Source organism: Miniopterus schreibersii, assembly GCF_964146895.1.
Source record: "Miniopterus schreibersii genome assembly, chromosome: 11".
NCBI lineage: Eukaryota > Metazoa > Chordata > Mammalia > Chiroptera > Miniopteridae > Miniopterus > Miniopterus schreibersii.
Genome location: NC_138111.1, coordinates 43,920,046 through 43,945,570, shown reverse-complemented (window position 1 = coordinate 43,945,570; position 25,525 = coordinate 43,920,046). Strand labels below are relative to the sequence as shown.

At 43.8% G+C, this 25,525-nt stretch overlaps 1 protein-coding gene across 4 annotated transcripts in view; it reads left to right on the top strand.

Annotated features, from left to right (window-relative positions):
* The window catches only part of GLIS3 (GLIS family zinc finger 3), a 408,840-nt gene that overhangs the window by 348,361 nt on the left and 34,954 nt on the right, over positions 1-25,525 (top strand). For all 4 annotated transcript variants that reach the window (XM_081150561.1, XM_081150560.1, XM_081150562.1 and 1 more), the window contains one exon: positions 14,587-14,755. In XM_081150561.1, coding sequence (XP_081006687.1) covers positions 14,587-14,755 — 169 coding nt within the window. The remainder of the gene's footprint in view (positions 1-14,586; positions 14,756-25,525) is intronic.

Genomic DNA, 25,525 nt, shown 5'->3' with positions numbered 1-25,525 from the left:
CAGAACGAGGCAGGAAGGAAAACTAGAAAACAAAAATGTTAAGCCTTCCTTCTTCCCTCTAAAGTTCTAAAAATTCACTTGCCAGGAGCGCTTGTTCACACCAGTTTCAAACCTGTGCTAAAGATTCGTGGAAAGAAGCCAAGCAGCAAGAGACGCCAGAGGAATAGGGAACTGTTTATCAATTAGTTAAATGTAAAATCTGAAGTGTTAGGGCAATCTGACAGAGATTAAGACTTGGCGAAGGGGCAGAAGTACTTGGAGTCATTCCCTTTACGTTCTGTTGTACAGAACTGAGAAAATATTTGTTTAATGATTGTCAAGCACTTAGACTTTTCAGTGCTAGCAAATTGATTTATAATAAAAATATTTTGATGGACACCTGTTCAGTGCATATGGGCTTAGGAGCAGAAGTAGTTTAGCAAGGAGCACCGTGATCTTCTAGAAGCTATGAATGAGGACTTGGGTTTTGGGGAAGTCACAGTTTTGGAATGGAAATCTTTAGTGGGTAGCAGACAGTGATTCACTTGTAAGGTTCCAGGAGAGGGGTAGTTTTCAGAGCATTGGCATGACCGGGGAAGACGGCAGTTCTGACACGTACATCTCGTGTGAGTCTCCTAACACGTTGGCCTCCCCAATTGAAACAAGCTTTTCAGTTGATATGACAGAGTTTGATTGGGAAAGATTGCCTGGAAAGACTTTATTTCTGTGGAAGAAAATAGTGCCCCAGGTCAGAGCAGCCAAATATCACTTGAGGCTTCCTGTAGATGATTTTAAAAGCTAGGTGTTTACTCATCTATTCGGAAATCCCAGGGCTCCCCAGGCCTGCTCCTCAGCTAACCTGAGAGCAATTTTGTGATCAGATGGAAGGCTCGACAGCGATGGGCAATTCTCACCGATGGCTCACTTATATTTTCTGCCCTTTTGTTCAAAAGTTCTGTGCCCCAGATTGATACAGCCTTTAAATTTAGGCGATTTACCTAAAGATCTGAGGGAGAAGTATTTCAAAGCCCGTAGATCGAGGTGCGAATGCCACTGTTAAGGCTCAATGCCTGTGTAGATGTTCTCGCCAGCTCCCTGGGTGAACTAATGAAGCAGATGAGCCTACGGTTAGAGTCTGCAATATCATGGGCAGCCTGGAGCAGGGCCTCGCCCTGGCAGAGCCCATCCACTGACAGAGGATGCTCTGTGCAAGGGGATCTGTCCCGTGAGTGATCACAAAGATTACGCTTCCCTCCACATCAAAACTGTGCTACAGATGCAATAAAACGTGACCTTTGCAAGTGATCTTAACCATGAAGACATCGTAGAGGCCGGTGTGGTTGAGGTGTGGGAGTCTCACAGAAACCACCCACCAAGTGAGGAGCTAGTGCAGCTGGAACAAGGAAACCCGCACGAATAAGGGGCTTTTATTGGTAACACTTCTATTGGGTTATAAAATAATTACCATGTTTTAGAGCTGTTGAATTATTCCAGTTTTGAATGTAACCTTAGATCTTTCAGGAAAAAAATGAACTGTTATATTCAGATATTACAGGGAATTGTAGAAGGAAAGTAAAGATTTTTTTTAGAGCAGGAATTTTTGAAATCATATATTGTCATTCCCTTTCCCTCCCCCTCATTAGTGGGAAATGAAGGCGTCTCTCTTACAATAGCATCAGTTTTTTTGTAATAAATAGCACCATATTAAATTTATGCAGGATTTAACATACTTTGTGAAATAGTTAATGTTTCATTTTAATGTAATTTTACAGTATATGTTTTAATACATTTTCTACATTCTTAAGTTAAGTATATTTGCTATCTTGGGACAACTTGCAGAGTTATAGGGGTTGGAAATAATTTTATATAAAACTGCCTCATATAATCTACTCTCAAAAAGCGGTTGTTAATTTAGAGACTTTATTAGAATGTTCTAAATTGGCGCACAGATTTCCCAATAGGTTAAACTTTATTGGGAGAATTGTTGAAGATCAAATAACATAATCTATATAAATGTCCTTAAAAGGTCATAGAGCATTATAAAAAATGCAATAGTTATTACTTGCATTGCCTTCAAAATCTCTGCTTTGCTTGGAATTTACCAGAGGTGAAAAAGGGGCAGAACAACTTGAAATTGGCGGTGGAAAGAAGGAGGTAGCGAGTGGGGCTGCAGAAGCGATTCAGAGGGAGACATTTAGCATCCTTGCCATCTTCTGATGTTGCCTTGAACTGCTGTCAGAATCCTGTATCGCTCACGTAACACCTCTTGCATCTGCAGTTTATTTGCCTACTGTAGTTGGACTGTGGAATCAGTGAGCACAGGAGCAAGGGTCATGCTTCTCTTTAGTAGAAACTGATAGTTTAACCTATAGATTTAGCCCTTCCTGACCCTGAGCCAATCCTTTAGTGTGCATTAACTCCCTTGGAAAACCCATGAAAATACAGATTGCTGGTCCTCACTCCCGGAATTTCTGATCCGGTAGGTCTGAGTGAGTCCCAAGAATCTGAATTTCTGCCGGGTGTTTCCAGCAAGTTCTCAGATGTCACTGGGTGCTGCCGATCAAGGGATCACACTTTGAAAACCGTTGCTCTGGGTCATAAAATGTGGGCATGTGACTTCTAGCAAAACATGACCTGAATTTTGACTGGTGGGAGTTACAAGAAGAATTTCCCCTCATTAACCAGATGGGGGGAATCCTTTCACAATGGATATGTATGTCAAAGTATCACAATGTACTTTAAATGCCTTAAAATTTTAGCCCTGACCAGTTTGGCTCAGTGATTAGAGCGTCAACCCTCGGACTGAAGAGTCTCGGGTTCGATTCTGGTCAAGGGCATGAACTTCAGTTGCAGGTTTGATCCTGGCCGTGTGCGGGAGGCAATCAATGTGTCTCTCTCACATTGATGTTTCTTTCTGTCTCTCTTTCTTCTCTCTCTCTCTCCTTCCACTCTCTCTTTGAAAAACAATGGAAAAAATATCCCCTGCTGAGGATTAAATGCCTTACTATTTTATACATGTTATACTTCAATAAAACTAAAATTTTAAAAAAGAATTTTAAAATTGGAACAAAATTTTTATCTATAACCAGTGTGATGGAAACATGTCCATAAGACAATTTAATGATGTGGCTGATATGCTGTATATTTACAGTGATAAATAGAATAATGCCACTCTGCTACTTATAATTAAATAATTACCAAGATAATAAAGCTAAATCAAACATCGAAGGAGAAAAGAAGAGTTTCCCTCTAGTATATACTTCTGTCTCTCGCTACAGAAAACCTATAGACAGATATTAAGCTAGTCTTTCCACTAGTGATAAAATGGCACTGCACATATTTTGATTAAGAGTGAGATCTTATAACCACCCAACTGAAGAAAATTAAAATTCCTATTCCCAGCCAGCATGGGGCACATTTGTACGTATGCTGCTAATGTTAATGACTTTTTATGTTTGCAAGCTGCTTAATTTGGTGCTTCAGTTTTCCACATATCCCTTTGTATTCATGTTAGTTTTCACGCAAGATTAAGCTGAATTATTCAGTTTTACAACATGTACAAGTTTTTGCTGTAAAAATATTTTTGTGGGTGAGCAAAAACAATCCCACAACTTCTGAGGAGGAGAGGAAAGTAGTGAAGCTGGGCGATTGTAGCTCTCTTCCCACTGGCCAAAGTCATGGTTGTCTTTGTATTGTCATTTCTCCTGTCCCTCATTTTATGTTATTTTGCTGGCACTAAAATGGGGTGTGAAAGGGAAGGTTGGATCTACCTTGATATGTACCCCAAGCAGGTCTTAGGAAACAGATGGGTGGCAAGGCAGAGAATTCAGGACAGGATTGCTCAATTGAGGAGCTAAAACCTTCTGTGATTAGGAAGACAGGCCAAACTTCTGGGTCCCAAGTTCTGACTTTCTCCTAAACCTGAATTACCTTCCAAGGAAAGAGAGAAATAAGTAGTTAGGCCTCTTTCATGTGAAGAATAAAGAAAGTGGCATTTTCAGGGTGTTTGTAGTCACAGGGAACATTTATTTATTTTTTTTATACTTGTAGTAGCACTGAGAATAAATGTTAAGGATAAGATTAAAACGCTAAAGTGAAGGGTGTTAGCTTGACTTGTTACTTTTTATGTTTTACTGTTAACAGTAATAAGAGAGCAGGTTGCAGGCGCCGAATAGAGAGCGTGTTGTGGAACCGACTCACTCCAGGAGACCGGAGCGCTGGCCCCTCCAGCGTCGCCCTCACGTTGTCAAAGAAGGACCGGCCCGGTCAGGTGCCCTGGCCAGGACTGGAACCTTTAACGCTGCTCCGACAGCGGGACTGATTCATCAGAAGTACAGCTGCCTCCTTGGTGTCTTACCCTAGTTTTGTCACCCCTTTCAAGGCTGTGTTTTGTGACAATGTTTCCAGTTGCTACCTGGACTTTGCTGCTTTTCTCCCGGTGAACGTGGCTGCTCAAGCCCGGCTTCTCCCTGACTGCCCACGAGCTCTGATCTCAGGGCTGAGGCTCACCCTGGACGTCTGTTGACACCTGACTGTGCCCTAAGAAGTCAGGGTTTTATAATTTCCACTGGAACCTTTCCCTGGGGATTTAGCAGAAGTCCTATTTCTGCCTTCTAGGAGAGGTGGCCGAAAGGGAACTACGCACTATTGAAGGAAAAAAAGGGGGGGTGGGATGCATTCTTATCAGCAAGCGCGGGAAAATGCACGGCGTGCTTATCGAGTTTTCTGAGAAGGGAATACACTTCATGGAAAATGCAGTGCAGCAATGCCCCGGAAATGTTCTGATCGGTGAAGGAATGGTTAAGGTCCACAGTTCTGCGGTGTGTGTACCTAAGGTACCATGTAAGGATGGGCAGTATTTAGTATCTCTTTTCTTAAGTCATATTATTGGCCGTGTTTTATACAGTCCCTCTGACCATCTGCATGGCCAACCTTTGTTCAAATAGAACATTCACAGGTGGAAATGTTACTCCTCCCTTTAGCTCAAATTTCTTTCCCTTTCACTAAGACTCTTTGCCAGATTAGATGACACACAAAGCGCCTAGAACAGTGCTTAGCTCATGGTGAGCGGTCAGCATCTATTAGCTACCATCGTAGCTTTTGTCCAAACACCAGAAAAATAGTTATAGTTCTGTAAAGCAGATAGGGGACAGGTGCCACAAATTACAGCCGTCCCCCCTTATCCGCAGTTTTGCTTTCCAAGAAGCCGTCACTGAAATGTTTTCAGAAGTCACGTGGAAGTGGAGAGGGCTGGGGTCGCCTCCACGGTCTCCGACGAGTAGGCCGCACCTTTTTCCCTGAACTGGAGCAGGCGGGAGGCAGCGAAGGGATGAATGATGATGTTAGGGAACCGGGCATTTTCTGCTAAAACTTTGGTTTTTGTTACCAGGTTGGACTTTATTTCTAAATAAGGAGACGAGGCTCACTCCTGTGAGAGCTCCCAGGAAGGCTTGGCCCTGCCCCCCCATCTTCCTTACGCCCTAATCTGCCCCGGTGCAAGGGGACCCCCAGACAGAGATAGCGGCGAGTCTCTTACAGGGCAGCCTGAGCTGTTTGCCGGCTCAAATCACTTCACCGACTTTCTGTGTCGCCGACTCCCTGCGAGTGAGTCAAGTACGTCGGTTGGGAGGCGAAGGGAAGGAAGATGCGGAGTGAGGTCTGAGGTTAGATTGGCATGCATTGTCTGGAAAAAGGCCCGTGAGGGCTGCGTGAAATGTTGGTCCCAGAGAAGTTGAGGGAGCTGCCAGACGAAGCCATTCAACTTGTAACACAGTGTCTTTGTTCTGAAATGCAGATGTTTCAGGAGCTTTTCCCCGCACGAAGTTAATTATACCTGGTATTTCAGAATGTTTGATGGTAACCTTTGGCATTTACTGGATATCCCCAGCCATCATCTTCTGGTTGTGTGGCAGTGTATTCCAGAAAGGCATATACGCATGTATCCCCTTTCAAGCGCTAATAACGTCGTCCCTGGCTATAAATCCAGGTGCATGCTGTGGAAATGTAATTGGGCAGCCTGCATAGAAGTTTGGAGCTCATGTGGGAATATCTGTTTGTAAGAGAGCCTGAATATTCATGTAACTGTGCAGACATCAATAAATTCTCATTTTACCTTATTTATTTCTGTTCCCCGGTGAACAGCAGTGCTTTTAAGCTCAAAGTTAATAGGCATGTTCTTCAGAGATGTACCCTTCTCTTACCTTAATAGAACATCTCCCTAACACATTTGTTTATCAGTTGCTAGGTAGCTCTCCCATCAGGTGACACAAGTGTGTTTCCTTTGTCTTAGCACAGTGGTGACAGTTACCATTGTTTGCCATCAATTAGCTTGGGGTAGCATGTCAAGGATGTACCGGTGGTGTCATTTTAGTCTGACAGCCACGCGATCAGGTGGAGGAGGGATTGTTTCATTACCCTCTTATCAGGGCTGCTGGATAATGATACTCTACACCGCCGAGTAGGAGGGGAAAGAGACAGGCAGAAAGAATAGATTTTTAGGGATTGGCAGTATTAAAATTATTCATGCCTCAAGGAGAAGGGAAAGATTAGAGAAATGACTGTGCAAACCCTTAAGAAGCTACTTCTTCCTGATACAGGTGGAATGTGGAACGATGCCCTTCCTAATACAGAGAGAGGGGAAGGGGGACATGCCCAGACATCAGGAGGAAAGAAAGAGGGAAACCAGCCCCTTTACTGATGGGCAACAAGGCAAGGATGAGCCCTGGCATCCCTCCACCCTCCAGTTAACCTCCATATCAAACGCAGGCTCCTTCCCAGGGACTCTGAGGCCTTTCCCTTGTTAGAAAACCCTCTGGTTTGCGAATTTAGGTCGTGAGAGCATTGTCCACGGAAAGGCTGTGCAATTAAGTTGCTCCAGGGTAAAATGCAAAGAACCGCAGAAGGTATTGGGGCTGAAATTTTCCGTCTTGGGGAGCAAAGCTCCAGTCGCCCCCAATATTTGTCATTTTCTTCAGAATGACTGAAGGGAAAAGGCTTTTCTGAATTCTGACAATTAACCGTGGCTGGATCTTTGTGCTCTTGGAGAAACAAACAAAAAGAAGTGCTGAAAATGTAAAACTACTTCAAGATAAACTAAGCTTCAAGAGGGACAATTGTGTTGACATTTTAGTAACAGCCCATTTTCACTCCTTAACCAAGTGCAGTCATGCATGAAAATGACTTGTTATCTTTTAAACTGAAACGCATTATGGATTGTAACTCAAGGTGTGTATTGCTCATGCAAAATAAAGTACGATTTAACCCTATGAGGATTCTCTCTCAGGCCCTGAGCACTTTATAGCAACTTGCATTAGAAAAATTGAACAAAAAAATACCATTTTTATTACTCTCAATGCAGATGAGAGTATGGTATACACAATCATCTGCATTTTAAAATGACCCTAGTTCACAGTTTATATTTATATGCATCTTTGGGTAAGAGGCCATACACCAACAATTTTCAACCTTTTGCATCTCATGGCACATATAAACTAATTACTAAGATTCTGTGGCACACCTGAAAATACATTATATTTTTTGCCCATCTGACAAAAAAATCGGCATAATTTTTATTGATTTACCAAAAAATAAATAGTAATTACCTATCCTTTTTGCTCCAAAGTGACCTTTTTAAAAATCAGGTCCCTATAGTCCTATATAAGGATTTCTGGAACCAAGAATTAACCAATCAGATATAACCTTATTATGCCACATGACCAGTAAGATGCAACTCTTATTATATGACCTATATATTTATGGTTCAAGACAGGGCATCCACACTGGACAGCTATTGTTGAGTTGGCTGTTGTCATTTTTTATTTGATAATTAAGGGAAAAGAGGTCAGTGACCTTGACTAAAATAGTCAGATATTGCATGTTTTAAAAATTCTTGCTGTACACCGGTTGCAAATTGCTGCCATACACTATTGGAGATTAACCTATGCCTTTCTCTTCCCTGTCCTATTAGCAATAGTAATTATTACAATAATGTAAATAGCCAAATAGCAGCCATTGTTTATTGAGCACTTAACCCTGGCCCATGCGTTGAGCTAAGTGTTTTTTGTATATTATATAATCCTCACCATCCCATAAGGTGTTACCCTTTTTTAAGATGAAGAAACCAAGCTTAGGTTAAGTGGCTTGCCCAAGACACATTGCTAGTAATTGGCAAAGCTAAGACCCAAACCCAAGTCCATTTGACTGGCGGCAAGTGTGCTTTGTTCTCTTAATAACCACGCTGACACACAATCTCTCTCTCTAGTACCCAATTTCTGGTGAGGCCAAAGGATCCAAAGTTTTCATTGCAGTTCAGCTGTTTCACGCATCCTTCCCAGGTTTGAGTTTCTCCTGGGAGAATGGGAGGAGAGACAGAGAGGCAAGATTGAATTCACCCTTTGAATGGGGCCTCTAATTCTTTTTATTGTATCTGTAAAAGTCAACTTAGCCTGGTTTTGTGAATTAGCTTACTCTTCTGGGCCCTGACCCTGGAAACACTGCCCAAGAAATGAACGGAGAGCCCATACCTCCTTCCATGTACCAGCTACCAAGCGTTAAGTCCCATTTCTCAAGGTCCCAGCATTAGCGCAGCACCATGGCTTTGACGTAATTACAGATGACTCCAAATGCATATTTGCTGTAACAGCTCAGTGGCAGCAGATCTGCCCAGCAAATCTCTGCTCCATGCATTATTGACAGAGGTGGCAGCCTTTTGGCCAACGACCTCGTGCTCACTTGCGGTAACAAGTGTATATACCTGATTGCTCATGAATCACCCCACTCTGCCTGCCTTCTTTCCCACCAGTGGATCAGTGTGCCTCTGACAAGCATCTGAAATCTTTATTTAGGAAGAAGCCCATTTTCTACCAGCTGTTTGTTTTCCAAACCAAGTAATTCTGTTAATTTCTTGCCTGAATGCATTTCCAGAACTGGAGAATTTCTCTCATTCCTGCTGAGGTTGTTCGGTGCTTTGAGGGTGGGTAGAGATGGAAATGGGAGTTTACTTTTTGCATCCTAACCAGCATGTTGGTAGTGAAAGCTACTCATGTGCCCGGAGAGGGAAGAGTACCTAGTGACTCCAGGCAGCCTTGGCAGAGGGAGTGTCCCATGGTTCTGATAGAAAACAACACTCTCATGCCTTTTCTTGAATTCATCCTGTGTTTTGAGAGGCTTTATGGAGTGGTGGTTAGGGGCATGTGATCTGAAATCAGGCTTCCTGGGTTTGCATTCTAGCCCCACTAACTTATAAGCCACATGACTAGGTAGCCTAACCAGGTAACCTAGTCAGGAATCTAGTTAGGCCTCAAGTTCTTTGTCAGTAAACTGGGGAGAGGTTTTTAAAGTCCTCAGTCAATGTTAACTACTGATTCTGAGGTGTGGGGCAGCAAGGTGAAATGCAACTCAGATGGTCTAGCACTTACTGTTCAAAGTGCAGTCCCTGGACTGGCAGCCTCACCATCGCCAGGAACCTGAGGAGTTGGATAGAAGTTCAGAATCTCCGCACACCCTGCCTCTAAGACCTAGTGAATCAGAATCAGTGTTTTACCCAGTGATTTGTCTGCACATTAAAGTTTGAGAAGCAGGACTCTAGCTATCCATACAGTTTTCAACAGCAATCTGCCTTCCACCTGGCTGATCTTTTTAATACACCTCAGCCTGGCAAGGGACGTATTCCCTGCCTCTAAATGATGAAAACATAGTCACCAAGCAATGTCTATGTAGCTTCCCTGGCTCCAGGGATGGGCCTGAGAGAAGTAGGCTTCATTTTGAGAAGCAACTTAACACTCCTTTCCTCCCTCCATTCACACAGTGAACATGTGAAAACTGAAGTGTCCCCAAGGGCCCCCTGTCTGTGCTTATCAGAAATAGAGATTAAGAGAGAGAGAGAGAGAGAGAGAGAGAGAGACATGTGTGTTAACACAAATTAATCAGAGCTAATTCAAGGCACCAGCCTAGGATACCCTGGTCCCATAGCCAGTGAGATGGTATCTGGTACCATGTAGATCAACAGATGCTGCTTTGTCAATGTTATAAAGCCCCACTGGGTCACCTCCACCTACCTCTGCAGGAGGCAGGGTGGGGGCGGCAGTAAGCCAAGCCCCAGGGAGAGAGAAAGTCCGAAGCAGCAGGGAGGCTAGCTCTTGGTCCTCTGCTAGAGGCAGGGCTCAGGCATTCATCTCAAGACCAGGCTTTTATTTCCTTGGGGAGTCTACCATCTCTTAATCACAAAAGCAATAAGAATTTCCAGTATGCTCCTCTGCCGTGCCTAATCAATTGTTCCAGCTGCCAGTCATCAGCCCCGTCTGGAGGGTCACCTAAAAGCCCTCTTCCAGCCCTGAAAGCAGCGCTAACCCCTGAGGTGACCCAGACAATGAGGCCGCCCCTGTGGGCAGCCTGTGTGCGCCGGTTGATTGGATCGCAGCAGTTTTAATATTGCCCTGGATTCCGGGGGAATCTGTTTTCTTCCTTATGCTTGGATCAGTAGGCCTCATACTCATTGGTTGAGTTTGGAAAGTCATCTAGAGTGCTTTTCCTTTTGTGAATGACCTTAGAATTGCACTCTAACATGGAGACTTTTTTCCTGGGGTTAAAAAAGCCAGAGCTTTTGTCTGGAAGCATGTGTTGAGGTTGGGCAGGTCTAGGTAAAGTCAGCAGGCACTCAGACTTCAAGCATTAGGAGACTAGCACCTGTCTGGTACAGAGTAAGGGCTGGAACATCACGAATGAATGAATGAATGAATGAATGAATGAATGAATGAATGAATGAATATTCTTAGACTGCATTAAGTACATTGGAATCCTGGATGTATGACTGTGATACAGTTGGAAATGCTTAGAAGTCAGTGTTAGTAGGAAAGGCATTTCCTTCGTCATAGTGGACATTTATGAGAAATGTAGACCTTTGGTGGAGGCCAAGGGCAATTCTCCTGATACTACAGCTCTCTGACTCCAGAATCTTGTCCATTTTATTGGAAAGGTATATGAAACAGGGGTGGGACATATGCTTGAAGGACGTGCTGTGTCCCCCGTTACTTCCTCTAAATCTCTGGTCATCATCTTGGTTGGGGGCAACATCCACAACCAGCAGTCTAACCCTACGCTCTGTGTGCAAACTGCTCTGTGTAGGCGCCGGATTATAAGCTTCTACTAAGTTATTTACCAGAAGGGAGTTTGTCCTACGCTTCTCATCCCATCTGTTAGAAACAGAAGAAGTCATGGCCCTCATTTTCCAAGAGATAATTCTTATGCCCTGTGTAAGAAACTGCCCAGTGTACTTTCCAAGTACAGACTTTAAATTGGTCCCTAAAGCCTTCCCTTTCTCATACTCATGGGGCTCAGGCTCAAAGGGCGGCTGCCTGTCTCAGTGCCGCTCACTGGCTGTAGCAGTGGAAGGAAGAGCTGTCGTGTGTTTGACTGTTGGCTGGAGGGCATGTTTCTAAGCCTTTGGCCAAGTACCAGCCACCTCTTATGTCCCACTTTACATACTCCGCGTCTGTTCCACCTGTTCTGTTGCTGTGGCAGCCACCTGCACCAGTGTCACTCGGTAGCTCCTCTCCTCGGGCTGCCCTGATGCCCAGGTATTGAGCATCTCTGAGAACCTTTGGCCACTCTGGTTCATGTGCCTACTTGGAAGTGTGAAGAAGTGCACCCTGGGGCTACCCTTGACTAGTGGGATTAGGAGCTGGTGGGTAATTGTTCCTTTCTGTCCCTTGTACTACTCACTGAATTCCAGGGTGGGCTGCATTGGCTGGCATTTAGAATTGTGTTCATTTTTGCTTGCTCAACAAACCACCAGGAGTGATGTTGTTGGAGATACTGGGACCAAGGGTATCTTGTTGCAAGACCTAGCTCAGTGTCTGCCACACATTAGGTGCTTCATAACTTGGCTGTTGAGAGAGAAATGAAAAGAATATGAGTAACTGCACACAGAGCAAAAATACTAAAGTAAGTAGACAAAGTTAGAGGACATTGTAGCATCAGTTGTCATGACACATTTGAGGTGTGGTCAGTTGTCTAGTTCGGCCAGAGCTTGGAGCACATTTTGGGGCCACAGATAAGATAATATTTTAAAGTACTTTGAATACTGATGCTGTATACTAGTCAGTCTTGTGTTTTGGTAGAATTGATATAGAGAGGTCTCTTTTCCTCACTAAACTGCAACGTTCTCAAGGAGAGGGACCCCATATAGTAGAGTGACTAGCATGTAGCACTTAATAAGTACTGAGTTTAAAAATAATGTTGGGTGGCTCAGTTGGTTAGAGCATCATCCCGTGCACCAAAAGGTTGTGGGTTTGATCACTGGTTGGGGCGCATACAGGAGGCAACCAATGAATGTTTCTCTCTCACATTGATATTTCTCTGTCTGTCTCTCTCTCTCTCCTTCCCTTCCTCCCTCCCTCCCTCCTCTTCTCTCTCTTTTTAAAAATCAATAAAAACATATCCTCAGTGAGGATTTAAATAAGTAAATTTTAAAAATAATGTTTGATGGATGGATGGACGATGGATAGATGGATAATTGGTCCTGGCTATTAAATGGGGTGAAGGAGAGGCCCTTAACCAGGCCTAGCTTTCAGTGTGCAGCAGGCTGCAAAAAAATGCCAAATTTCCCAGCCTATTTCATTGCAGCTAATGTAAAAATGTAGCTAATAGAGCCAATGTAGACCTCTGGGAAGCAAGACATATTCTATTGAACCGTCCAGTAGAGCATGAAGTGTGCACACCAAGTTTCCCTGTTGCCCATGGGGTTACACACAGCAGGGGCAGTGCTTCCCTTGTGATAAACACACACATACATACAGAAATAACTCCAGGGCATAATAAGTGATGGGTGCTTTCAGCAACTGCAACAAAGCAAATAGGAGCGCTCACATTACTACACTAAGGTAGAAAAAAAATTAGCTCCATTTCCACAGAGTCTCTGTGACCTCTTATTATTCCATTAGCTTTTGGAATAGTATATAAAACACTGAGCTCCACGCTGACAAACACCAGTCCTAAAACTATTGCCACAGTGAATCCAAACAGCCTTCTCTCTTGGGTAAAATTATTATTTGGAATACAAGCAGAGCTGTGGTTGCCTGAGCGAGCTGAGCATAAACGAGGGTAGTGATTCATAAGGTGACTCCAGCGAGTTTGCAAACGTGCAACTTTCCTGGGGGCTGACGCCCGGCGGACTCCCTGCGTTGCCTTTCTGAGCTGGTAAGCATTTTCTAGTCACACCGCCTCCTGAAGACGTGGAGGGCTGTGGAGGGCTGCAGGCTTCTGAGGACAAGAGTTAACCTGACACAATGCTGACTTACCAGAAATAAACCCTTCAAATCAGATCACACCCCTGTCAGTAGCTTTTTAAGCGAGAAGATGGTAATTCCACCTTTTCACATGTTCCTTTAAGTACTTGAACCCTTCCTCCATTGGATTAAGCTTTTGGGGGCTGGGTCATCTGGGGTATTAAATTCTATCCAGGAGGCGTTGGGGAAAAGCGGCACTGGTCTAAAAATACAACTGCTTGAACTTTTAAACCTTCTAATATCTTTGATTATGTGGCTTCTTTTTCTTGATCCTTGGCCTGATTTTTTTTTTTAAATCTATTTATCCTTTGATATCAGTAGAGTAAGTTCAAAAAGAGCAGGGACAGGCATAAAGCTCGGCATAGCTCTGTAGAGAGGAGGAAGTTCAAGAGAGCCAGCGTAATGATGCTGGCATGATTGCGCGGTAATGAGATGTCTGCTGAGTAGGTCCCACACTGCGAGAGCCTCTCTGCCAGTGACAGACTCTGCGAGTGACAAGCCCCAGTTTCTCCTGTGACATCGTACCAATTAGCCCATCTAAATGGGCACATATTTAAATTTGGGGTCACGTACAGTTCCCAAAGGCTGGGCTGCCCCTGCGAATGAGGCTGTAACTCACTCTCTGCGTCATAATTGGCAACAGGGGGGACTATCCCACAGGTGTGCGTGGGACCCCCTTTTCATATTCCGCAGTGTTAGGGGAAGACTCGTTCTTGCTGACCGAGTACACCCTCCATCACGCCGTCGGGGAAATGCCCGGGGTCAGTGAGGCTCTGAAGTTAAAAGAGTGCAGGATCCTGCCTTGGTGCTAGGACTGGGGGAAGCTCCGGTCTCGTTACATTGGTTTAAAAGTGACAGAGAGAGCGCAGCCTGACCCCCAGCCACGCGCAGCAGCGATGAGGAGAGGTCAGGGCCCGTGGTGTACCCGCCTAGGTCAGCAGAGCGAACCTTCCGCTGTCCCTCCTGACTGAAGGGTGCTAATGCAGGGACCTTCGCCCGCACGCAGACATTAGAAGATTGACTAATTTTCCTGCGTCGGGACAGGAGGCTGGTGGCCAGGGCTGTGCTCTGGGAAGACACGAACGCAGGCCTGGAACCAGCTGCACGCGCTCCCCAGGCAGCCCTAGAGGCGCATTAGCTGGGGAACCTGCTCCACCGTGAAAACAAACGCTGTGTATGTGCAATAAGGGGAGAGCTGTTCCCTGAAAACCATCGAGAGAAAAACAAACAAGCCCCTAAAATATGCTTGCTGCCAGCCTTTGGTATTTAAAAAATGTGGGCCTCACTGGGGCGCAGTCTGACGCTTGTCCTCCCTTGATTGCAGCTTCCATCTTCTCCAGCAATCACTCAAGCCGAAGCGGAACAGCTGCTGGGGCCGTGCCACCCCCTCATCCTGTCAGTCACCCTTCTCCGGGACATAATGTACAGGGGAGCCCCCACAACCCCTCCTCCCAGTTACCTCCACTCGCAGCTGTGGACGCGGGAGCTGAGAGGTAAGGCCATCTGTCTCTCTCTCCTAATAGGTGTCGCGGCCAAACCTCCTTCCACACGGAGAAGTGCCTTGACAGTTGCTGAATTTTATTAATAATCCATCGGTGGGTTGAGTTACCCAAAGGTGACATTTTAAAAGTACATACACAAAGCACGTGAATCAAATATCTGGTCTGTTTCATTTTCCATGGGGAAAAAAATTAAAAGAGATTGGCAGCCAACTGAAGTACCTGATGCTGAGAAAACTCATCAGAATGTCCGTCTTGCCCACCTTTCCTTAGCTTGCTCAGTTTCAAGATACCATCCCTAGAGGTGGAAACACTTCCCAAATGTAAGGTGGTACCTTTCAGCACATAGATCAGTAGTGTTAGGCTGAGAATATAGCAGAAAAGGGCACAGGATTTTATATGGGGGACAAGGAAAGGGCTGTTCACTGAACACTTTATGTTGATTCCACTCTCATAAAGAGTTTCTGGAAGAAAGTTTTAAAACCTTGACACTTTAATGCCTGTCTTTGGACTGCCTAACCCTCCAGTGGTGTGGAGAGCTTGCCGCTTGTCATGTGGCTTGATTTGCGCTACCTAGGGACTACTTTCAGATATCCACAGGGGAAAGTGTTCTTGTGGGGATCCTTGTGCAACCCTAGAAAGTTAAGCATTTGGTAGGCAGAGTGCTGGGTTGAATTGGCTGTAGGAGTAAAAGCTCTGAGTCTTGGAGTTCACCAACGATCTCAATCTGTGGTTTCATCGTTGTTGGCATGATCTATGAGTTTTTTAAAATGTATTTTTAAGTCCAATAAACCATATTTTTAAAAATTTAGGCCTAGCCCTTTATTTAGAGTAGTACATCTGTTCATTTAATAAGAATCTGCTATGTGTTGGACATTGTGCTGGGTGCTGGGGATGCAAAGACTATTAGAACATGGTCCTGCCCTTACACGATTTAGCAGTGAGGACAGACATGTAAGCAAAGCATAGTAATGCTGTTTGAATAAACTATATAATAAAGATGCCACAGGAGTTCAAAGAGGATGTCCCTATCTCTGCCTCAGGGAAGGAGGGAAAGAAAGACTGAATAATCTAGGCATTGAAAGAAGACTAAGGCTTTTCCGGGTAGATAAGTGGGGAACCGCATCCAAGACGGCGAGAGGAACATAGGCCAGAGATGAGGGGACGCAAGTATGCACAAGGAGGGAGGTTCCAGTAGCTCAGGTGGCATCCAGGGTGTACATTGCTGATGAAGTTAGGTAAGAACCATTGTAGGCTCTTTATTATGAGAGAAATCCATCAGATTATCATTGTATAGAAAGAATTCAGGTGACGAGATAGGAGTAATTGAGGCTGGAAGCAGGGACAGGAGGTAGGGAAATGAGGAGGAGGTTATTGCAGGTGTCTTTGTGAGAAATATGAGGTCTTGAACTGAGGCAAAGCATTAAGGATGGAGATTTATTCAAGAGTTATAATTTAAAAGGCAGAATTGCTAATTATTCATGTATATGTGGAGTAAAGAGGAGAGGTCAAAATTTGTCTGAGTTTCACCCCTCGACACCAAGATGGAAAATTGTGCCATTAACAGAAATAGAAAAATAAAAGAATGAGTGGTAGAGTGGAGGAAAACAGAGTGTTGAGTAGAGGGGAGAGTGGAAAAGAAAGATTAATAATAAAGGGACTCTAGGTTTTGAGTTTTAGGTGCTTGTAAAGGATCTGTGCGAATGTGTCTGACAGGCAATTAGACATATGGACCAGAAAGTGTCATATTTTAACAGTTATATTACACTTATTTTACAGTTAAAGTGTATATAAATTATTAGCTTCCTCCCACAGGATCCATCAGCAAAGCAGCATGAATGATAACCATCTATTAAGTTCACAGAAACTGGGGACAGGCAGTCTTTCCAGTTACCAGATGTAGTCCTAGAAGTTGAGTTTATCCATTTTAGCATTTTATTTCATTTCCAGTTGGGTTTTGAATGATATTAGCTATGGGCTTTCCATCATCTCATTGCATTCTGCCTGGCTGCGAATCATGCTCCACAAGGTAGTGTTGATCTTAAGCAAATACTCAGCCAGCTATACCTGCAGCAAAATGGGTTTACTCCGGAACAAGAAAGAATTGCAATTCAGAACATTCATTCTGAAGGCAAACCATGTGCAAGTCCAGAGAAACAAAGGAGAGGAATACTCTTACGGACTTGGGAGGGGTTCTTGTAAGCAAAGAGTCCATTGGAGGAAAGTGACTGTTTGAAATATAGTGACTTTTCATTGGCTGAGTTAATGGCAGTTTTTCATCGGCTTACGGCTTACGGGGCAGGGAGGGCTCTGTTCTTCCTCCAGCTGAGGTAGTGAAGGAATATCGCTTCCTGTGGGAGATGCAAGGTAGTCCCTTCTGTTGGGGTCAGTAGTGTGCATTGTGACTCGTGCGTGGGCACTCTCTCTTACAGCCTCCTGGCTCCATTTTAAATGAGCTTTCTGTTTATTAATTTTCACGGTGGTGAAGCTAAGAAACTATCCAGTAAGAGCTCCTCTTTTCATCTCATCTTATTAGTAGTCACAACAGTTCTTTACAAGAATATGAGAAAAGCAATCCATGTGTCTTCTTTTGTACACAGCCATTAAAAGAGTAAATGTAGAAAAATATTTTAGCCATCTATAGAGTCAAGAACAACAGCAACAACCTAAAATCCTGATACCTGAATATCAGCTTCCATAGTTATTAATGCTTTCAGTGCGTTCCTTAGATGTTCCAGAGGCTTGGATTGTGTGTTTTTTGACACTTTATTTTATAATGTTTCATTTGTTTTCAATTCTCTCTTTTGAAAGTTTATAACATTAAAAAACTGGAAGAATAGTAAGTACAGTGAACACCCATACACCCTACACCCGTATTCACCCATTGTTAATATTTTGCCTCCTCCTGTCCCTCTGGCTATCTCTGTTTGTCTTTGCCTCTCTAATTTGGGAGATCCTTTATTTGTTTGTTTACCTGTTGTTTTTGAACGATCTGTGAGATTTAAAAAAATTTTTTTTTATCTTTATTGTTGAAAGTATTACAAATTTCCTCTTTTTGTCCCACTGACCCCTTCTACCTCACCGCCCCCCCCCCCCCCCCCCGGACCCCAGCCTTCACCACACTATTGTCTGTGTCCATATTGTTGCAAATATCATTGAGCTTTAACCCTAATTATTTCAGGAAAGATCCCCCTACGGAGAACATTCTCCTACATAATCACAATATAATTATCACACTCAGGAAACTTAACATTGATATAGTATTATTATCTAATATACAATCAATATTCAAATTTCCCCAATTGTGGAAATAATGTTTTATATAGCTAGAAATTTTATTTTCTTCCTTTTTAAGATTTAGGATCAAACAAGGATCACAATTCTGATTTCTTTTTGGTCTTCTTGAACCTAATGAAGTTCCCCAGCTTTTAAAAATTATCATCATCATCACTATTGTTGTCTTTCATGACACTGACAGTTTTTTAAGAACCCAGGACATTTCTTTTGTAGAATGTTTTACAGTCTGGATTTATACGATTGTTTCTTACTAAACAGATTCATTGTAAGCATTTTTGGCAGGAACACATCACCTGTGTGGTGTTCATTATCTCTTCTGAGCCTCAGTTTGCACCTCATAGGAAATGAAAAATGAATGAACCAAAGCAGGTAAAGCACGCAGCATATTACATGGCATGGAGCAGACACTCAGTAGCTGTTGCTGCTGACATGGAGACAGGCAACCTTGGCTCGGGTGGGAAATTCAGGTTTAGAAGCCGCAGGATGTTAGACGCTTACAATGGTCGATAATGTAACTGATCAGGGAAGGGACCACGGAGAGGAGCGGGAAGGTGGGTGGGTGAAGGGGACAGTTCGTTTCATCGCTTTGCCCTCCTGCTCTGCTCCTCCCGCGGGGTGCGTGCCCCATCCCTGTGCCAGCCCCGCTGGAGTGGGCAAGCGGAGGGGAGGGTCCTCTCCCCATCAGGCCTGGAGGGGGGGATGCCATGGGACGGCCCTGAATTATTCACTGTTTGCATTAGCGTCCAGCGTAAAAACACTAAGAGGAAATGTGCTTACCTTCCGCTTTTGGTTTGTATATCTTTGCCTCTGTTTGCCTGGGAAATCCCCCAGTAAAAACTCCAGCAGTTTTCTTAACGGAAATAGGTTTATCACACTTTGCGATTTTTAGTGGGAAACTGGCATTTTTTCCTGCTTTGTGGGCATTGATTCATGATTTACTTAGCTTTGGCTTGTTAATAAAATGAGCTGACTCACCGTCAGAAGTCAGGAACGGTCCACCGCATCTATCCAGTTAGCATCAGCTGCTTTGGTTCTTCAAGCGTCATAAAATAAAATAAAAGCCAGTCCTGTCAGTTTGTCGAGGTTTCATTTTTATTTTGCAATATTATCTGAATGACATCCTTTCAGTGATTGAAGCACTATTACATCACCCAGTGTTGGTTTAAACCTATTATGGGAAATGGTGTTTTACTGTCCTACCGAACAAGCCAGTGATACTCTATAACACTGGCTTCCCATAAGAGGCTTCCTAAGCGTCTTAGGAAATGTTACTTCAATGGATTTCATAAGATGTCTTTTAGACCCGAAAAAAACAAAAAACAAAAATATTGATGGGAGTCCCTTTTTGAGTTGGAGAAATCTTGCAATCCCAATAATAAGTCAGCTGGATTTGTGCCCTTTACCTTGTCCACATGGCAGCTGCTTCTCTCCATCCTGAAGGAGGTCACACACACGGTGTGCTCTGTAGTACAAACAGCAGAGCTGAAGGGGACTGGTGGGTTGACCATGGTAGAGCAACTTCTTCTGAGCCCCACCTCTGAGCCAGAGGGGACTGAAAGCAAGGCTGTGGCCTCCCCGGGGAGGATACAGTCAAATACAGGAACCAGCAGCAAGTAGTCAAAACATCTTTTTTTTCTTTTTTTAAATTTTTTAAATATATCTTTATTGATTTCAGAGAGAGGAAAGGAGAGGGGGAGAGAGAGCTAGAAACATCAATGATCAGAGAGTCATTGATCGGCTGCAGCCCGCAACCCGGGCATGTGCCCTGACCGGGAATTGAACCCTGATCGCCTGGATCCTAGGTCTAGGCTTAACTGCTGAGCCACGCCCGGCCGGACGTAGTCAAAACATCTTAACCAGCTAAGGAATGCCAATTTCTTCAGTCTGTATCAAGTCTTCGGAAGTATCAAGTCTGTATCAAGTTTTTCTTTCCTATCAGATGTGACATTGCTAGGACTCTAGATACTTTGATATATATGTGCCCTCTTTCTGTGCCTTTGAATAACCAGGGCTGGCCTTCAGAGATGTCATTTTCCAATTTAGCATTTGAGAGCATAGTGCAGCTTTCCTGGATCCTAAGGGGTCAATGACAGCAATTGTTTTCTGTTGAACATCTTTGCAGTTCTGGCAGGTTCTTCTGCTCTAGTCAAACCAGCTCACTCACTGACTCTGCTTCTGCATCTTAATCCAGGATCTTTCTCTACTTAAAGGCTTCCCTTATTGTCGTATTCTTGACTAAATGTTACTCATCCTTTGGAGCTGGGTTAGTTCTCAACCCAGAAAGGCTTCTTGCCTCCTGCATGCAGGTCACAGAGACAGGTCACCCTGTTAACTCCCTCGGTTCTTTTTACCTGTTTAATTTGTTTACCGTTTCCCAGATGTCACCTTGCTAATTGGATTATTAGGTCTTTGAGGGCAGGAACCTTAGTTTCCTCATAACCTCTGAAGTGCCTTGGGCTGCACTACTCCGTGGTAGGTGCTAAGGAGGGTTTGACTCTCTGTTTAATTCTCTAGTAAATGTACAGTAATGGCTAAAAAATCAGAAGCATCATATAAAATATTAAAGTTTATCAAAATCTATCTCAGCATTGGGTTCATTCATTTAATGAGTCATTCACTCAGCTGGTATTTGTGTACCAGGCAGTGGTCATAAGACTGATAAGAGGCCTGTCCTCAAAAAGTGCCCAGTCTAATGAGGGACAGCCAGGTCAATAGGCAAATGTAATTTAGGATGTATGAAGGGGTGCTAAAGGGGCTGTGGAGACACAGAGAAATATCACCTAACCCATCATTAGGGAGAGAGGAATGGATGAAGAAATGTCTCCCTGAAAGCTGTCTGTCTACAAGACCTGGCCAGGCAACATGGATGTTTACAAAAGCTCAGAGGAGGGAGAGAGCAGAGATGGGGCTTTAGGTATAAATGTGGAGGAGCCTCCTTAACTGCATTAAGGAGTTTGGACTTTCTTTTGAGAAAAAGGATTTGTGTATTTGGCCAATAAGGGTACCCTGGTGACTGGCATATATTTCAAATGCCTCCCTGTCACGTTATTCACCTGGCAAGAGTTCAGAACACAATCTGTGCCCAACAGAAGAAGAAATGACAAAGAATGGACAAAGGGTTCTAGTGCTCAAGCAGACAGGCTGTGCTTTGTGAATCTTAGACCGATGAGGCAGCACAGTGGGGTTTATGTTGTGTTCCTTTTTAATACAATTTGAAAAGACAATTTGGTCCTTTGCAACTCAAAACTTGTATTTTATGTAGTCATGACATACCGGGGTTTTGAAGAGTCACTGCGTGTCAAAAAACAGCCATCTCTTTATTAGAGACAAAGTGATGAATGTCCGAACGTTAGAGCTCTAATATCAGCAATAACTTGGCCTCACTTGTCTTATTATATCAGAGAAGACTTGGATATTGTTTAGAGGTCTCCACTTTGCTGGGTGTCATAATTTAGTTGCAGTTTACCCAGTGAGCATGGCTCTGAGAGGCTCCCTAACATGTGTGACAGACACTATACCTCATGAGCAGAAAGATTCCAAACTCATAGGGTGACAAATAAACACTGGCTTGTCAGTTTCAAAAATAAAGCTCGTCAATCTTGATTGTTGAAATAATTGAGAAAAGCCATAGTTGAAAAACAAACAGAAGCCTCCAATAGCCATTTTTATCAGTCTGCATGCTGATCTCCGCATCACACCTTAGACTCCAGCGGCCACCTAATGCCAGGTGGTCATGAACGTCATCCTCTCTCTTTGGGCTGCAGCACTTTCTATTCAAAAAACAACCCGTTACCCTCACCTGGCATCCCATAAAGGGGTCAACTTCATATATATTCAAGATTAAGAGAGCTGTGTTCCAAAATTCACTCCCCTCAAAACTCACATGCACACGCACACACACACACACATTCTACTTGAGAATCACTGGATGTAATGAATGTTATTCCTGATGTGAATGCTGAGAGCAGTGAAAAGGCAGAAAATTCCAGTATCCTACCTAACCTTGAAAATGGAGTTTAGAGCTTTGGGTCTCTTAGATTGGAAATGCTTGGGGTTCTTTTCTGTTTTGTTTTCTTTAAATCTGTTAGAAGTTCCCGGTACTTCTCCATGTTTATTCCCAGGCAGAATAACTCACCAGTCTTTAAACTTCTTAAATATTGATCCATGACCACAGCCATGCTTCATTTTCTATGGCAAATATCAATTGGGTTATTTGCCTTTGGAATGAACTTTCTTCTTATAGAGATACTCACCTTACAACTAGCTTTTTAAATATGCCCCGCTGATTTACTCCTACCAGTCACACATTTGGGGAAATTGATGGTACTCTTACTTTCTCCATATCTACCTAGTGACTGTGAATGGCTTCATTGGGGGGAAAAAACAAAACCTAAATTTAAAACCTAAAAAGCCTAGGAGTCAACTTTGATTCCTCCTTTTACCCCAAATACTCTCACATCTGATTAATCTAAATGTTCTATTAGCTCAAATACACTTAAGCCAAATCAGCTCCACTTCTCCAACCCTAGTTCACCACCATCCCCTCTCACCTCAACTACAACAGCCCCCTAACTGGTCTCCCACGTCTAATCTTGCCTACCCACAGCCTTCCACTCTCACCCCATCAGGGCACACAGGCCTTTGCTCCACCACAAGATGTGCCCTTTAAAATGTAAATCGAATCATGGAGGATTTCCTGCTCACATCCCTCCCCCCAGCCGTACTTGGAATGAAGTCCAGGTCCTTTTGAAGTCTACACGCCCTTTATGGTCTGGTCTTCAGCATATTCATTTACCACTGCTCCTCTTGCCTAATATGCTCCAGCCACACTGTCCTTCTTACTGCTCCTGGAACACAACTCATCTCGCCTCAGGGCCCTTGTACGTGCTATTCCTGAAACTTGAGTCACCTTCGCCAGAACTTCACATGACTTGTATCTTCATTTCTGGTATCTGCTCAAATGTTACCTCTTCAGAAAGGCCTTCCTTGACAACCCCATCTAAAACGGCCCCTCTGGCCCTGGCTGGCCCTGGCCAGTTTGCTAAGTGGTTAGAGCATTGGCTTGTGGACCTAAGGGTCTTGGGTTCGATTCCCAGTCAAGGGGGCACGTACCTCGGTTGCGGGGCTGATCCCTGACCCCAGTTGGGGCTCATGAGAGAGGCAACCAATCGATGTGTCTCTCTCACATCGATGTTTCTCTTTCTCTCTCCCCTTCCCTTCCACTCTCTCTAAAAATCAATGGGAAAAATATTCTCAGATGAAGGTTAAAAAAATAACAATAATAATAATAAATAAAATAAAATTCCCCTTTCAACCTCACTCTACTCCTTAATTCTGCTCTGTTTTTCTTCATAGATTTAACACTTCCTGAAACAACACTGTTTAATGATCTGCTTACGTTCCACTAGAATGGGAGCCCCCTGAGAGCTGAGACCGTGTCCTGCTTACAAAGACCCTGTTCACAATCCTTCCCTCTCAGTGCTTAGAGGGGACGCCTAAGAAACTGTGGAATGAATGAATGTCCATGGAAGGCAGGACATGACTGTGATCCCTTTATTGTTTCTGGGAAAGGTAATAGCAACCCTCAGCAGATGATTGTTGTTTTCCCATCTCCACATTGTCCTCTGGGCCCCTTCATGGCAAAGCAAGAGACGCCAATGTGTGCACACGCGTGGCACTCTCCCCGACGAACAGCTTCACTCGCGGTTCAAGTACTCGTTCACGTTGCCCTGTTTTCTATGTATTTTTAATTGCAAAGTGCACTGGTTCTTCATTTTAGATTAATCACAAGCACACGTCACAAAGCAACCATTAGGGTGTCTGTAAAAGAAACTATATTTTTTAAGTGCCAAGAAAGTTGTTTCACCTCTGGATGCCAAATCAGCCATCTTTATTTCGTTCCCACATTCCAAACAAATCTACGTCATGCAGAGCCCAAGATGATGTTTTTTTAGTCCCCTTGGATTCCCAGTCAGGAAAGTGAGTCATGACAGTAACAAGGGAAGCTTGAGGTGGTGCAGAATTCCTCTTCTTGCAACCTCTGCGTTAGGGCATGAGCACGAAGCAACATGGAGCCCAGACTGAGCCGCCACGTTACTCACATGTGGCCGTGTGTTCTGTCCATGTGCTTTCCCTGAAAGAGCAGGTCCTGTGGAGCCAGAACTCCCCGAGCGCAAGCCCGCAGGCCGGCCCAGCCGGAGTCAAGGCGTCCACAGATCACAAAGTGCCTCGTCTCTGACGCAGACAAGGCTGTTCAGAGGAAAGCTCTGCTTAATGTTTTAACAGTGTGACTGGAAATTGACTTTGTCTTTTCCTCTCTCGAGTGGGGACGGGGGGGGGGGGACTGGCGGCTGAGAGACTGTGTATCTTTTTGCGAGTGAAGGACTGTGTGTTGAGTAGTGATGAGGAAGACTAGTGAGCAGGAACCGAAAGACCAAGTTCTTGGGCTCAGTCTTTTTGCTTAATTTTCTGAGAAATCGGCCTTGGTTGGTTTTTGTCTGTTTGTTTAATTGCAAGAAGGAAAACTTTTCTCTGTTTTAATCATCTTTTCAGAGTAAATGATTGGAGCCGGTCTCTCTGATAGGTTGCTGTCCCCTTAGAAACAGAAACGGTGGTCTTTGGGACCTGTGATATCCAACTGGACCCTCAGACCAGTCGGGCAAGGTACCATCACCTGGACACAAGAACTGGCACCGAGCTGGGAGCCAAGTCTGTGGATCCAGTGGTCTGTTCAACAGAGTAGTCCTTCACCAACGACAACCAACATTTATCAATTACTTATCTTTGCATGGTCCTGGATGAGGTGCTGGAGATACAAAATAGTACTTAACATCTGAGGATTTGTTGCTGTTTCCATCTATAACAGCCAAGAGCTCGTCTCTAATTATGAATTTTTAAATATATGCTCTTTCTTCTAATTCATTTCTCTAGCCAAATAACAGCACATGTTATTACTGACCAAACCACCACCCACTAGTTTATCTTAAAATTTATGGACTATATTTGACTTTTGAGGTCTCGTTTGGTAGTGGCTTTCAAAGGCACCTGGCCATCCTTGGCAGGAGTACCACATTTTGAAGTTAGTTCTAAAAGTTCTTCGAATATCGTCAAGAAACTGGTGTATGCAGTTTGAGATTATGGGAAAGTCCTGGAAGAGGCTACTTTTTATCTACCTACGCCTCCCTTTCTCATGTTTAGACAAAAATAACACTTCTTTCCCCCCATTTCTCATCTGGCATTCTCTCTTCTGAACGATTTTTTTTAAATCTAATGTATTCTACTGCCTAGTTGACTGAACTTTATGCCCAACACCATGCTGAACAAGAGAGTTTTCCGTTTGCCACCCGGCGGGCCATAGTTAATCCCCTTGCTTTGACCTGCTAAGAACTGCCGAAGGGATGATATCATTGCAGAATTTTTTTCATAGCATTATTTTTGACATCAAATGTCTAAGACCACTCTGGATAA